This window comes from Pleurodeles waltl, chromosome 4_1, assembly GCF_031143425.1.
Source record: "Pleurodeles waltl isolate 20211129_DDA chromosome 4_1, aPleWal1.hap1.20221129, whole genome shotgun sequence".
NCBI lineage: Eukaryota > Metazoa > Chordata > Amphibia > Caudata > Salamandridae > Pleurodeles > Pleurodeles waltl.
In genome coordinates, this window is record NC_090442.1 from 168829649 (window position 1) to 168845518 (window position 15870).

Sequence of the window (15870 nt, forward strand, 5' to 3'; positions counted from 1 at the left end):
ACCAAGGCCCTGATTTATACTTTTTTTGCGCCACATTAACGTAATTTTTTTACAAAAAGTGGCGCAAACTTAAGAAATATTGGCCCTTATTTATACTTTTTGCTGCAAAACTGCACTACCTCAGTTTTGCACCAAAAAGTTTAGCACCGGCTTGCACCATTTCTGTGCACCAGCCGGGCACCATATTTATGGAATGGTGCACGCCGGTGCAAAGGGTAGGCTAGAGTAAAAAAAAAAATGACTTTAGCCGGGTGGGGCTGGCAGTATAGAAGAAGAGGGTTTAGCACTAAAAAATGACTTTAGGCAGGTTAGAGTAAAACAAAATGACTCTAACCAGATTAGTGTCATTTTATGGTGCTAATCCTACCATGCCACATGACTCCTGCCTTAGAAAAGGCAGAAGTCATGCCCACCACCCCAATGGCCAGCACAGAGGACAAGGGTCCCCTGGGCATGACCATTGCAACCTGTGCCATGTACGGGGGCCCATTTCAGTAGTAAATAGTGAGTAGACCTATAAGTAGTGCACGCGTGTAAAGTCCAGAGAAATTGCCCTGAACTATGTGGGGGCACCTTGGCTAGTGCCAGGGTGCCCACACACTTATTAACTTTGCACCTAACCTTCACTAAGTGAGGGTTAGACATATAGGTGACTTATAAGTTACTTAAGTGCAGTGAAAATGGCTGTGAAATAACGTGGACGTTATTTCACTCAGGCTGCAGTGGCAGTTCTGTGTAATATTGGTCTGAGCTCCCTATGGGTGGCAAAAGAAATGCTGCAGCCCAGAGGGATCTCCTGGAACCCCAATACCCTAGGTACCATATACTAGGGAATTATAAGGGTGTTCCAGTATGCCCATTAGAATTGGTGAAAATGGTCACTAGCCTGCAGTGACAGTTTTAAAGGCAGAGAGAGCATAAGCACTGAGGTTCTGATTAGCACAGCCTCAGTGACACAGTTAGGCACTACACATGGAACACACATTCAGGCCACAACTATGAGCACTAGGGTCCTGGCTAGCAGGATCCCAGTGAGAAAGGCCAAAAACAAACTGACACACAAATAAAAATGGGGGTAACATGCCAGGCAAGATGGTACTTTCCTACATATGGGACCATTTATTCAGGGCTAGCCAGGGGGTTCTTGTTTGGACAGCACTGGGGGTGCTGTTCACCCAGCAACACACTAAGATTGAGCCAATGGGCCACTGTGTGGTGGTGGAGGGCATACCAGACGGAGGTCCATTTGCTCTAGTAGCGATTTATGCTCCCCTTTTCTCAGCACACCTGCAGTCCTTCAAAATGCTCAGATACCGATTGAGTGGTATGGGGATTCTAATTGTGTCCTAGACCTGGTTCTTGATAGGTCACCCCGCCTGTACCAGGGGCCCAGTTGTTTGTCAGCTCCCATATGTTTCCACAGTGGGCAGTGCACACACAAGTGACAGATGTATGGAGGGCACTAAACTCTACGGCCAAAGATTATTCCCATTACTCAGATATGCAAGCTTTACACACTAGGATTGATGTGATTTTCGGCATGGCGGAGGCTCGTGGCAAGGTGAATGATGTGGAATATCTGGGCTGCACAATATCTGATCATAAACCACTGAAGATCACTGTAGCACATGGAAGGACGTGTCCTAAAATTTTCCACTGGTGTTTACCAATTGAGGCATTGCAGGACCAGGCATTTCAGGAATAGATAAGGATGGCTATAGAGCAGTATTTCATGGAGAACACGGGTACAGCCTCAGATGAGGTAGTCGAACGGAATGCTTTTGAAATTGTGCTCTGGGAAAATATGCATGAAGTCCGTCTATGGAGTAAAGCGATGTTACGCGCAGGGTTGGTAAGCATGGAGGCATACATGAGGGAACTGGATATGAACAGAGTAATGAATTGTGAGATGCTTCTGGCTCTGAGTGATGTGAGGAAGCGTATATATTTAGAGGAGCTTGTTAGGTTGTGTCACCTGGATTATAAAGAGTATATTAAGAGTATGTGGCTTGCCAGCACATGACTGGAGAGAAGGACTTTGCTCGCTTGGTTCCCTAAACTTGAGTCTCCTATTGCCCCTATAGGTGCCATATGTGCGCAGAATGGGATACCGGTGAATTCTCAGTTAGAAATTAACCATGTATTTGGAACTTATTATAGAAGCCTATATGGGGCCCCACAAAACACTAAGGCAGTACTTTTATAGGCTTTCTTTATCAGCTCTAAAAATTGAGCAATAATGGAACTGAAGGCTCCAATCACAATACAGAAGATCAGATTGGCCATTAAGCAAATTGCAAGGGGCAAAACTCCTGGTGCAGATGGCTTTCAGTTTGCATTCTATGTAGCATATACTGCTGGGCTGGCACAGTGCCTGCTACAGTTATTCTGCAACACAGAAGAGGAAAACACCTCTTGTGATTGTTTTTGTTTTCCTGCACAAAAACAATCATCCCTGCAATGCAGACAGGGTGCCTGCATTGGCGCATGGCAGCCCATTGTGTGTCAGCTCAGGGGAAAACTGCAGAAATTTGCCATATCTCAAAGATACGGCTCGTTTCTTTTGATGCAGGGCAGTGTAGCAAGAATCCATGCGATGCGGCACGGCGTTTAAACCTCGTAAATGAGGCCCTATGGTTTGTGTGTTGTTGCAGAGGGATAGGACGATATGTGTTTCGAATCGACACTCAAAGAAATCAGTAGCAATTTGTATGTTTCTAACATGAAACCAATAAAGACATATGAAGAAGGGCCAAAATATTGAAACATGTTATAGCATTAGCTTTGCCTGAGTGCACACCTGCAGATTACTTTTGATATTCTTTAGGGTGAAGCTTTTCACCAGGGGCACCATGCCGCGCTGGAGGATGTAGCGGATGGCAATCTGGGCTGGCTGCTTCTTGTGCCGTCCTGCGATTGCCAACAGTATTGGGTCTTTGAGCAGGGTTGGATTGTTCACATCTCTGAAACAGAAGACAATAAATTAATAATTTAAGAACATAGATGCTATCAGTGCAGGCTGGATGAAAGGATCAACCATCTAATAATAAATATATGAGATACAGGACAACAGGGACACTTTTAATAATATAACTTATTATCCCATACACTAGCCTTTCTTCAAAAGTCAGGTTTGGCCAGACTAGATAGAGCCCTTGTGGTACTGAAAGCCAAACTCTCAGACTCACCCAACTTCTGGGAGGCCCTGTTTGGGGCCGGACCAACCATGGTGGGCATTAGGCATATCCCTGGGAGGGTGGAAGGTTGGGGGTGGATTTTCGGCGGTGGTGACCAGTTTTGTTACTGGCGGCTGGTTTTGCAGCAGTGCAGCAATATCGGCCTCCAGTTACAAAAGCAGCAACGTTTCACACTTGCAGCCTCCCACACCCAGGGGGCTGGTCCGACAAAATTGCCAGGGCTGCTTTAGGTTCTCAATCCAGTCCTGGCCCTGTTACTAGCATATGCAGTCCTTTTCTCAAGAACTCGTTGGGAATCTCAGTTGATGGCCCAAAACACAGAGCTCTTTGTTGTTGACTAGATCCAGGAGTGTCGTAACCCCCTGCTTTAGCAGCTAAAACAGAAGTCGAATTCTTGATGGACCTCTTCTATCTGCAGTTCAGCAGAAAAAAGGCTTTAACAAATGTGAATGGGTGGGTGGTTGGTTGAGTGAGTGAAAGAACTGATGAGTAGGCGTGTCAGTGAAAGGGTGAATGGGCAAGTAAAAGGGTGGATGGAGGAATCAATGAGTGAAAACATGGATTTAGGGATGGATGAGTGAAAGAATAAATGGATGAGTGCAAAGGGAGGTAAATGGATGGTTGGATAAAAGTGTTGATGGACATTTTTAACGCCTCCTGAAAGCAGGCATTAAAAGGACGCACCCTTTGGAAACAATGGGCCTCCTTGCACTTTTCTCCACTAGCATCAGAATGTTTGATGCTTGTGGAGCAAAGCTCCACAATAGCATCGAAAATGTTGATGCTATTGTTCCTAATGTGCCCATTGGTGCACCGTATCTTAAATATGGTGCACAAATGGTGGTGTTAGGGGAGCAGGAGATGGGCAAAAAACGTGGCCCTTCACCATGTGAAGCCCCGCTTTTCTTCAATCTGGGTATTGGTTCGTACCAAGGAAAAGAAGGCCTATACAGACAAGAGACGAAATGCAAAATACATTGGGGCATATTTACAAGCTTTTGACACGGGAGAGCGCTGCAAGCCTTCCTGCTGTGCTGTCCTGCATCAAACGAAAAAGGCCGGAACGTCCATATCTACAATGCATTCCTCCATGACGCATTCCTCTTCTTTTCCCCTGCTCTGACGCACAGTGGGCTGCCATGCGCCAATGCAGACACCCTTGCACCATAGTGGAAGGGTGTCTGCGTTTTGGGGATGATTGTTGAGGATGAGGAACACCTTCCTGCACAAAAACATCACAAGAGGCATTTTCCTCTTTCTATGTGTGCTGCAGAATGCAGCAGAATGCAGAATGTAGCCACATCAAAAAAGAAAAATGAGGAGAAATAAAAATATTTCCCATCAATGCATCTCCCATATGCCTTCCTTGGGGAGGCGTAGGCTTGTGGCACATTCCTAGGTTTATGCATCCTTGTAAATCTAGGAATGTGTCAAGGTCCATGGGTGTTGCATGGGAACACCCACCACAACACCCATGGGATGACATTTTGACGCAGAGTACGACAATGCAGCCACTTGTGGTGCATTGCCTTACTCCATATCTATGGACAGGTAAAGCCACATAAAGTGGCTTTAGGGGCGTCGTCGATATGGGCCTGCAATCTGCGCTGTCGGTCAATAAAAAAAAAGTGACGCACCAGCGGTGGCCTTGTAAATATGGCCCATTGTCTTCACATGAGGAGATTGAGTGATCATCCATCAGCCGAGAAAATGTACGTCTGGTGCTCCACTTGATACCAAAGCTTTCCATGTTGTAACCAGCGAAGGACACACACATGATGATTGCCCAATGTCCTGGGAAATCCATTACAAGAGATTCCTTGCATTTCAGACAGGTGGCTCATCATTGTCAGATACTGATGTCAACGTAGAGACTGGTTCTGAAAGGACAATTGGAAAACCTCAGACTGCTGTTGCTCCTCCATCCCCAACGCAGATCATGGATACTCCTGTTGCTGATTCCCAGTTTCCGAAGATATGATCCAGATGAGTAATCAAACCGGCAGTTACCTATGCTTGGGAGGACACTACACGCATCATACAGTTTTTTTTACTTTAAGACATGCAGCCTAGCAGCTTGAGCTGCTACGTAAGATGTCTAAAAAACATTAACAAAACCAATATATTTCGCTGAGGTGAAACCTATTGGCTCTGCGAACGCTTGTTGTCTTTTTTGCAATTTCATGTAATGCAAATTCCATCCTAAGGTTTTGGAGTGCTTTACGTGAGCACCATTTACATTACTCCTGGTCACATTCATTTATTGTTGTTAGCAAAATTTACAAAATACACATTGCTGATGAAACTGCAGGCTACATGAAACCTCTGCGGCATACTTGACTCAGAAGGTCTCTGTCCATAATCTTTACAACCATGTATTCCTTTGAATCTACTGTTTCTTCTTAAGTTGCATACTGACAAAAAAAAAAAACTTACCCCTTTCATATCTTATACTGTACTGTCCAGTTTTGATGTAGGTAAAATCTCAACGAACACAAACAGCAGCATGCAGCCTGAACTCCTAGAGATGTGTTTGCATTGTGAAATACCAGCACAAAGACTGCTGCAAAATGGACAAAGAAGCAAGTATACTAGTAGTGGATTTCTATAATTCAGCTGGTACCACCAAACCAATGCAATCAGGGCAGTAAATGAAGACATAGCAGGGAGTGGAGAAGAGGCTTCTTTTGGAAGATGGAATAGTAGAGAAGACGGCCTGAAGATGCACTCATAAGGAGTTTTCATTCGGAAATGCAAAAAAAGTATTTTCCCAGTGAAGTAACCAGAGAAGGACAGTTGCCAGTAGCTGGTGGCCAGTGACTGGAAGCTGTACTTGCCACACCAGGCAAGGACAGCTAAGCAAGAACAGAAGTGAAAGCGCGTAATGTGAGATGAAATGCTGACCAATCAGATGCATGGAAATTAGAGTGACGCTGGAATAAACCCATGGCAAGTTTAGGTAAGTAAGGGGTGGGGTTCTAAGCCCCTTTGAAGACATATTTTTCCTTTCACTTACAAAAGACTTCACAACTACAGCACAAGCACTGTGCAGGCTAAACCTAAAATATGATTGTGCAATAAAGCATATACTGGCTTGAAGCTTCTCAGGGTGCTTCTCTGTCACAATCAGCAATACTGGTTTAGAATATGCCTTGGGGGGAGGCATTCATGGGTTTCTTTGTGGTCTTTCAATCCTTTGCCGCAACTTGCTGAAGTGAGATCTCACCAGCAGCAGCAAATAGAAGAATATGTAGCATTAATGTGAGTGGCAATAAGAAGAAGTTTCCATCACTTAATCAACCTTTACTTTGCCATTGAGCGAGTCTGGACAACTAGACATAGAAACTTTTGAAATAGAGCTTACTTCTTACAGGGCCTTGTCGACCTTTCTACTCTTGGTGCTATCCCTGTAATGTCTGACCTAGGGGTCAAAAGAGCAGTGCCAGGAGTCACAAAATGCAAGCCAGGGGTAGCAGTTGCTGTCGTTGGTAACCAGTGCTTAGTTTGTCAAATATTGAGTGCTGGTGCCTAAATCTCTGCTCAGCAGCCCAAGGCCAGTGCAACTAAATACAAGCAAGCCAAATGCCACGGCTTAGTAGACCTGAATCCATCACATGCTTCATTAATCCACTACCAAACACTCCCTGCCCCTTAGTCTCACTCTTACAGGTTCCTGCTTTCTCCTTTTATAATGATTTCTCCATCCATCTCCTTCTCTGTCTTTCCGCTTTGTGTGTTTTTTCCTCTTGTGTTCTAAGGTAAAAGTATTGTGAGGAAATATAGGTTCTGGTCCCCAAAAATGAGTGCAGGTGGGCCCCACCAGCAACCAACGGCTCAAATTAAGCACTGCGTGTAGCCACTAATTGATGTTTATCGTCCCAACAACCTTTAAGGGTTATAGTGGCAACATTTGCTAGCAGATCATAAATGTGTCAAACAGAAGATATTTTTGGAATCATTGATCTCAATCTGCATGAGTAAATGTTCATAAAGTAACTTTAAATTCTTAGCCCTAGCTCTCTGCTCAATATTTTTCCTAAGTTTGACAGGATAGAGCATGATTAATTTCGATCTAATCCTGGTACAGGTGCAATCACATATTGAGCATCCTTGTCTTTGTGTTCTCAAGATGATATGTCAGAGTCATATTGTGAATGGTACACCAACCTCCTCTCACAAGCTAATGATGCATGGATGTGTATATTGCAAATAACCATTGAGAGTGGGGAATGCTAGGTCCCCCTCAAGTAACAGAAAAAAGGTGGACGTAGGAAGCTGGCTTTCTATATAGTGCAGTAAAATCACGTACACTGTACAGACAGTCCAGTGGATCCCCAATTGGTATAGCAGAGGCAAAAGTAGATAGGACTGAGGCTCTATTTATGGTAGTGTGGGTGAGCAGTTAGGCTTATCAAGGAGTTGTGTTAGGCATTTGTTGTACTCACAGAGGCAATAAATGAGACATGCACTCAATGAATAAATCCGACACCAATTTAGAAAAAAACCATTTGCTTTTATATATATATATATATATATATATATATATATATATATATATATATTTATATTTATATATATATATATATATATATATTGAAGTACTTATCACTGGCTGTAGAGATTGGTACACATTCATTCAGGATCGGCGGGATGCAGTAAATAAAAAATATAATAGTCTTTGTCTTCCACAGAACTCAAGGAGCAAAGAAGAAGAAGCATGGATCATGGGACACTCCTACATCTTGTTAACCCAACAATACAGCAGTAGGAGGAAAACATTCTGCAGGAGCTGTGCGGGCCTTGGCACTGGTGTTGCATTGTGCAACAGCCTTGTTTGGCACCCCACCTCCTCTGATTCCCGCCCTACCACCAGACAAAAGTGTCCCTTATTTCTCAATAGCCCCTCTCACATACATTTCATTTGTTTTAAAGTGCAGGCAACGGCTGGCTTTACTAATCCACTCAGCTATCCACATAAAATACAGGTATGTTCTTTGCAGCAGACATATTAACTCTCTGATCTATTTCTTGGCAAATCAAAACTGCCTCTCTTTCTCCAGCAAGAACACTAATCACAAGAGTTACTTGATATTTTTATTGCTGCCTCGAATTGGGTGGGCCCAGCTCATACCCAAAATTAAAAATGTTATTAGGGAATAGTCTCCCCAAACACAATGATACACCGTCTAAGGGGCAATGACCCAGAGGCCATGACTAGGGACATCAGTATCATAGAAAGAATGCTGGGGAAGGACACAATAATATGGTCACAGCAGGTGCCCAGGTTTGAATGGGAGGGAACAGGGAGTCATAGAGACCTCCGGCGGCAGATCCTTCTCATACCTCGCCGCCAAAACCTGGAACACCCTCCCGACCAACCTGAGACAGACCCAAGACCTACTCACCTTCAGAAGACTCCTCAAGACCTGGCTCTTCGACCAGTAACATCAGCATCCCCACCTCCCCCCCAGCGCCTTGAAACCCTCACGGGTACGTAGTGCGCTTTATAAATTCAATGATTGATTGATTGATAGAGCAGAAGAAAGATTGATGTAGAAGCTGAACATAGCAACATAAAACATGCAATTTTGCAGAAGCATGGGTATTGAGACAGTAAAACCTAAACTAGAAGGTTCAAAGTATTACTCAAGAGATGGAGTACTCCTCAAAGGTGTTGGCACTGATAATTTAATCTTAAACATCACAGAGACCCCAAAGCCGGTGGGCTGCACATAGCGGGAGTCAGGAGCAGGCTAAAGAATTAGGGGGAGTAGCATGCAGGGGTCTGCGGTGCGGGTATGACATTTTCTGCCCAGGTACAGCAGGAGGAGGCCAAAAGACAGTAAGCAAGTGTAGTAAGTAGAGCCTAGAATTCTTCAAGCGGTTGCCAACGTAAAGAGTATAAAGGATGAATAAAACAGGACTATTGTGATACTGATGATGCCAAATGTTGTTGAGAAAATCATGTTCTGATATGTTATGATAGGTGTTTTAGAGTGCTCAAATACCAAAATGTCCTAATACAATTGAACGCAGAAGTCCAGAAACCAAACAGAAACTTGTCAATAAAAGACAAGGAAAAGCCTGGTCAGACAGCATACAACCAGGTCTTTGAAGCATTCCGGAACCTAGTCAGGACCAGCATCCTACGCCGAGACAGAGTGTAGGAGGCTGGCTTGGTTTGTAGTGGGTACCTATGGCACTTACACCTTATACCAGGTCCAGCTATCCCTTATTAGTGAAATGTAGGCAGTGTCTAGAAACCAGGCTCTCTAGGAGAAGCTGTAGCTGAGCAGCCAACGCTTCTTTAGGAGACATGCAAAGCTCATGCAATACCACTGTAGTCACACAGTACTCACACACATGAAAGAAAATACTCAGTGTTACATAAATACAGGTACTTTATTTTAGTGACACAAATGCCAAAAATACCATAGAGAATATACTCTCTTAGGAGGTAAGTAATACACAAATTATAAATACTAGTATGCAGAAATAGCTGTAAAAACAGTTAGAAACAGTGCAAATAGTGAAAATCACATTAGTTAGAAATGGGCCTGGGGTAACAAAAACCATATACTAAGAAAGTGGAATGCAAATATCGGTTTCCCACCTAGGCAAGTGTAGTGTGTAGCGTGGCGCTGAGAATATTAGAAAACACCAAAGGTAAGTAATAGAACCCACCCCAGAGCCCAGGAGTAAATCACAGTAACTTTCCTAGAACACACAAGAACATGAGAAAGAAGATAATGCAAGAACCAGACGAGACTGCCAGACACCAACAGTGGATCCCTGGACCTGAAGACCTGTGGAAGAAGGAGACCAAGTCCAAGAAGCACAGAAGAGTCCAGGGAGAACAGGAGACCCTGCTAACCCAGATGAAGGTGCAAAAGAAGAACCACCAGTTAAGAACAACAGTCAGTACTGCACCCAAGAAGACGGATGCGGGTTCCTGGTTGTTGCAGATGATGTCCCATGCCAGATGGATGATTGCAGTCTGGTTTGCGTCGCTGGATTCCGCCAACAAGCCTTGGCGCACGCAAATCTGACGGTTAGGGAAAATGGTGCTGCCCAGGACCAGGAGGGACCTGGTGGTGTCTACCCAGAAGCAGGAGTCAGAAGGGGCTCTCAGCAACTTAGGGGACCCTCAGAAGACCAGGCAATGTGCACAGGAGTCCCACAGCACGGGGACAAAGAAGGTGCAAAGGAGGCCCACACAGCACTACAACAAAGGATGCCATGCCGCCGGAGAACCACGCAAGAAGCTGTGCATTGCAGGAAGAAGTGCTGGGGGCCGGAGCTGCACAGTGCACAAAGAACTTTGTAGAAGGATACCAACAAGCCTTGGCAACTGCAAAACACAGTGCACTGGGGTACTGTCTTGTGTGGGGAGACAAGCCCTTACCTCCACCAAAGTTGGACAGTAGGACGTCAGGACCGTCGGGACTGTAGTGACCTATGTCCAGTATACGCATAAAATGGTGCCCCCACACTCACAAAGTCTGGGAAAAAGATCCTGGAGGTCGTGGGGTACCCCGGCTAGTGCAGGGGTGCACTCACACACAGGTACTCTGCATCCTGCCCTCTGGGCTGGTGGGCCTGCTATAGGTATGACTTATATGTGACCTGGTGCAGTGTAAGTGACAGTGACAGGATGCATGGACCTTTTCATACAGGCTGCAGTGGCAGTCCTGTAGAAGCTTTTGCATAGGCTCCCTATGGGTGGAAAAAAGGTATGTTGCAGCCCATAGGGACCCCCGGGAACCTCAATGTCTTGGGAACCTAGGTACCATATACTAGGGACTTATAAGAGGGCACCAGTATGATAATGTAGGGTAAAATACTGGGTTATCAGTATGCAACAACCATAATTTAAGGGAGAGAGCATAACTACTGGGGTCCTGATTAGCAGAATCCCAGTAGACACAGTCAAACACACGGATAAACAGACCAAAAGTGGTGGTAACCAAGCTAGAAAAAGGCTACTTTCCTACAGAGAGGCATGGAGTTCCACAGGTTAGTGGCAGTCAGAGAGAAGGACCAGTCACCGGATCGAGCTTGTTTAACTTCTTTGGAACAGAGAGGAGGAAAGAGTCCTGAGAGTGAGGAGGGTGAGTAGAATCACAAGGCTTACATTTGATGTTCAAGTAAATTGGGCCAACTTGGGGAAGGGCCTTGTGAACACTGCACAAAGATTTGAAGGAGAGTCTTTTAACCACTGGCAATCAATGCAGAGAGTCAAGGGCAGCAGAAACAAAAGAAGCACTAACTAGGGTCAAAGCAATTTTAGCAGCCATGTTTTGGATAAGCTGGAGCTTCTTCAAAACATTGTGAGAAGCTACTAAAACAAGTTGCAATAGTTGAGGAAGACGAGAACAGTGGTCAGAACCAAAAATACAATGAGCTAGGAGTGGAGCCAGGAAACTATGATGATGTTGGATGATGGCTGAACTCTCAAGCTTAAATGCCACCTCACCTTTCGACAAATTGGTAATAAAACCGCAGCCATATAAACTCAGCAATGTCTCTGTGATTTGTTACCAGGCAAAATGAGTGAAAATGACCCACATGCCTAAATGCAGTGGTTATGTATGCCCTTTCCTGGCTCATCATAAATAAATGTGCTTCACGGCTGGAAAATAGGAATCCTGTTTTTCTAAGCTGCAGTCCTCTACATGTAAAGCAACAACTCCTGTTACCTCAAGAGCAAGATATAAACAGAAAGAGAGCAGAAAGAGTTTGGAGTAGGGGGTGGAGGCCACTGTCATTGGCAGCGCCAGAGCTCTGCTGATGTCTGTCTTTTTACAGTCATAGGGATGGTGGTTTTTCGAAGGCCTGAAGTACTTTGACTTTGCCAAGGCTTTTGAAGCAAGGCTACAATAATTGGCAAGCCAAAATATGAGCCCACTGGCTCCAGATAGCATTGGCGGCTGAGAAGCAGCAAGAAACATATACTGCACTAAGGGATGGGGAGAAAGTTGGTGATGGGGAAATAGGTCCTCATTTAGGGGGTCATTATGAGTTTAGCTGGCAGCACTGCCGCCCGCCGAACTCATTGCCGCCATTTCACCGCCAGTGCGGTGAAGCCCCCACCAGTGCACTGACAGTGCAGGGGCCCCCAGAGACACCCATTCCCCCAGCAGGCGGAGTGAACTGCTCAGAAAAGGCTGGCGGAATGGGATTCGTAATCCGCAGAGACGCTTGAAACGCCAAGGTGGCGGCGTTTCCACCGTGGCATCTCTGCCACGGTCATAATATGGCGGGCGGACCCCACTACCGTGGCGGTCTGCCAGCCACCGTGGACCGCCAGACTCATAATGAGGCCCTTAGAGTTTGATTAACTGGTACTATAATAAAAACATGATATCCTGTCTACCTTTTTATAAGTGCCATATGATATAATGCAGTTGCAATAAGATGGATGGGTTTGTAAATCAGGCCAATAAACTGAAAGCAGGAGGAAGGGAAAAAGTGGCAGCTCAGTGAAGATTTTAAAGAGGGCACTATTTAAAGTTCTACATAAGGATCTGCAAAATGCTGTGATTTTCAGAGCAGCCAATGGCAGCGTACAAAAAAGAAAATGCAAACGGTCAATTTCTGAAGGGGGCTATGTCTGTCAGTCAGTCAATCAGTCATACTACGACAGCGTAATACTGTGCTTGGTATGTTTACATGGTAAGATTTGTGTTGAGGACTGTATTGTTTCAATCACCATTACATGTTCTAGCCTGATGCATCCAGGAGTTCCTTATCCCTGGCTGGCAACAGGTGGGTGCTCTCCTCACTGTGAACAGCGCTGGACATGGGCTCCTCATATTCATTAAACTACTTGACTATTCTTATCTTTCTCAACATCTCCTTCTTCCACATTTGGTAAAAACTTGTGGAAAGACTTTCATGGAGTTCACTGTTCATTTTTGCCTCTTGTGCAAGTTGGCCTCTTTGTCTCTTGAATTTGCTCTGGATGCAAACAGCGTATGCTTTGATGAAATTTGGATTTACTGGCCTACTGCCGGAGCCAACTGGTAGTACTGCTTGGTACTGCTACCTTTTTGTGTGAGCCATACTGATTCACCGCCATACTACAGCACAGGGCTTGAGTGATGTTACCCAACACCATCAGAACGGCTCAAGCTGCGGAGTGTGGAACATGGCGAATTGAGTGCTCTGAGCTTAAGTGCAACAGCTTGTACATTCTGGGCATGCAGTAACACGCGCAACCCTGGTCCCTGCATGGCTTGTGAGGTGGATCGCACAGTTTTAGCCTGTGCAGCAGCTTGTGCAGTCTTGGTCTGAGTGACAGCTCCAGTGTTCAAAGCTTGTACTGTCTCAGCACACGTTGGAGCAAGTCACCAGTAACTGTAGCGGCTTCGACAACATGAATACTGGTACTCACATCATTCGTCTGGATTGCTTAGTCAGTAATTGTGCTGATTGGAGGATCATTCTACATGAGCATCAGATGGGTCAAAGTGTTACAAGTTTTTTCATTGGCCCCACACCAGGACATGGGATTGGCTCATTGTAAACAGCTTTTTTTTTTTATTGATGTATGCTAAGTACTTCATTCTCGTGCCAGAAATTCCTCAGGCTTATGGGCCGCATGAATGCCAAAGGATTCTGAGTTAACTTCTTTTTGTCCATTTGATCTATTGAGCTTTGGATATAATTCAGTTATATATTACTCAGCTTCTCCAACTCCTTCTATCATCGTTCTTCACACCCTTTTGTAATGGCTTTCAGTCAATGTCTGGTTCAGATAGCTCCTTTTCTGAAAAATCCAGGGAGACCCCCTATTCCCTGGAAGCAATAGTTTCACATGTTTGAAAATGTCTTAGTGGCGATTGATGCCACCAAATATCAACCAGAGAGGAAGGTGGCTATTCTATTTAGTCATTCGGGCCATAAAGGGCAGCAATTATTTGACAATCCACCAATGGCTACCACAGCTTTTAATGAAGGTGAAAGGTGGAATGAATAGATGGAAGCAATTTCACGTTTGGGGAACCAATTTTCAGAACAGAGAGTATTATTCTTGAAAGATTTTTTTTTTTTTTAAAGAAAACAGTTGAGTGATGAGAATATTGAGGAATTTATTTTTCGTCTAAGGTTATTGGTATCAACCTGCAATTTTCCATAATCAATAGACACTTATTTGAGAGATCAATTTTTTTTTTTTAGCTACTCCAAAAAAATATTTATTGAGTTGTGGAGATCCCTCTCTAGCTGAAGTTATTGATGTAGTTAAGGTAATAGAATGATCCATGATTTCCAGCACACTTGTGGAAGTGGAACATCCATCCATACGTTGCTCCTCCAGCCACCTTTGTAAGGAACTGCCTTGGAATTTGATCCCTCAATGCAACACTTCTCCTGCCTGCAACAGAACTGACGCATCACCTCCTCGTCGGCTAATGAACCAACGCATCCCTGTGCTTTTCGATACATTCTTCCTTTGCGGCTGTTTCTACCTTGGAGTTTGATGCACCCAAAGGTACTGTGCGTAACAACCTCTCATCCATAGAGTTCTATGGACAGAGTTGCCTAAAACTTTAAAGAAGTTATATTTTGAGTTTTGCAAGTTGGATTTTTGTTGTTTTGGTCTTGTTTAGTTTAGATAAAAGTTGTTTATTTTTCTAAACTGGTGTAGTGTCCATTTGAAGTGTTTTCACTGTGTTACTGTGTGTGTTATGTACAACTGCTTTACACGTTGCCTCTGAGATAAGCTTGACTGCTTGTGCCAAGCTCCAAGGAGGTGACAGTGCTTAATTTGTGCTTGTTGTTTCCGGTGCTGAGCACCAGCACTTACTTTTGAAGGCCGGGGCTTATTCTTCTGCCTCAAGCTTTTGCTGCGAGCAAAAGACACATATGGGACAGACAGAGGAAGGGAAAAACGAAAAAGCGTCACAAAGAAGAAAATAGAAAGCTGCAAGAGTGAGCTGAAAGGGCAGGGAGTGGCTTTATAGGGATTGAGGAGGCCCGAGATGGCTTCAGGATTACGCCGCCTCAGTATTCCGTGTTCTCACATTTAAATGCGTGTTTAAGAGGAAGGCTTTGGGCACCAATACCTATTTATTTATAAATTAAGCACTGGGGGGTGAGCAGGGTTTATCTTAGCTGTGTGTAATCCTTTTTCCCTGACTAGAAGGAAGGTTCCCTACTTGGGCAGGGTGCAAACCACTGCCAACTAGAGACCCCAAAACTAACATAGATGATACCTCTTAAAGTCTCCTCTCTGAATGACATCCCTTTGGGTTCGAACACCTTGAATTCGAAAGTTGATGTGTAGCTTCCACCTACAACTAAGCCCAACAAAAAATGAATTTCTACAAATCTCTCCGAAAATGTGAATTTCTTGTTCTCAACTGGGCTAGAAAACTGGCTATCATGTAGAATGCCAAATCATTGTATTTATACATGACAACTGGGTACACATAATTAGGCAAATTTCCACATTGGGTGGAAAAATGCATGATCCCAACTCAGGCTGTTGTGGGGCATCACCAATTCATCCGTGGCAATATTTGAGGAGCACATTGGGGCACCATTTCGTTCCAGATTAGACTATGGAAACTCTCTTCTCTCTAGACTTCCAAACGTTTACTTGGTGCCCTTTAGAACAATGCTACACCCTGCTCCCTGCTTTGCATCAGGCTACAAGAAATGTTAAAAC

At 44.5% G+C, this 15870-nt stretch overlaps 1 protein-coding gene across 2 annotated transcripts in view; it reads right to left on the minus strand.

The window, feature by feature from the left end:
* Positions 1 to 15870, minus strand: part of LOC138287510 (prostaglandin F synthase 1-like) — a 546660-nt gene that overhangs the window by 17376 nt on the left and 513414 nt on the right. For both annotated transcript variants that reach the window (XM_069227976.1, XM_069227977.1), the window contains one exon: positions 2801 to 2963. In XM_069227976.1, coding sequence (XP_069084077.1) covers positions 2801 to 2963 — 163 coding nt within the window. The remainder of the gene's footprint in view (positions 1 to 2800; positions 2964 to 15870) is intronic.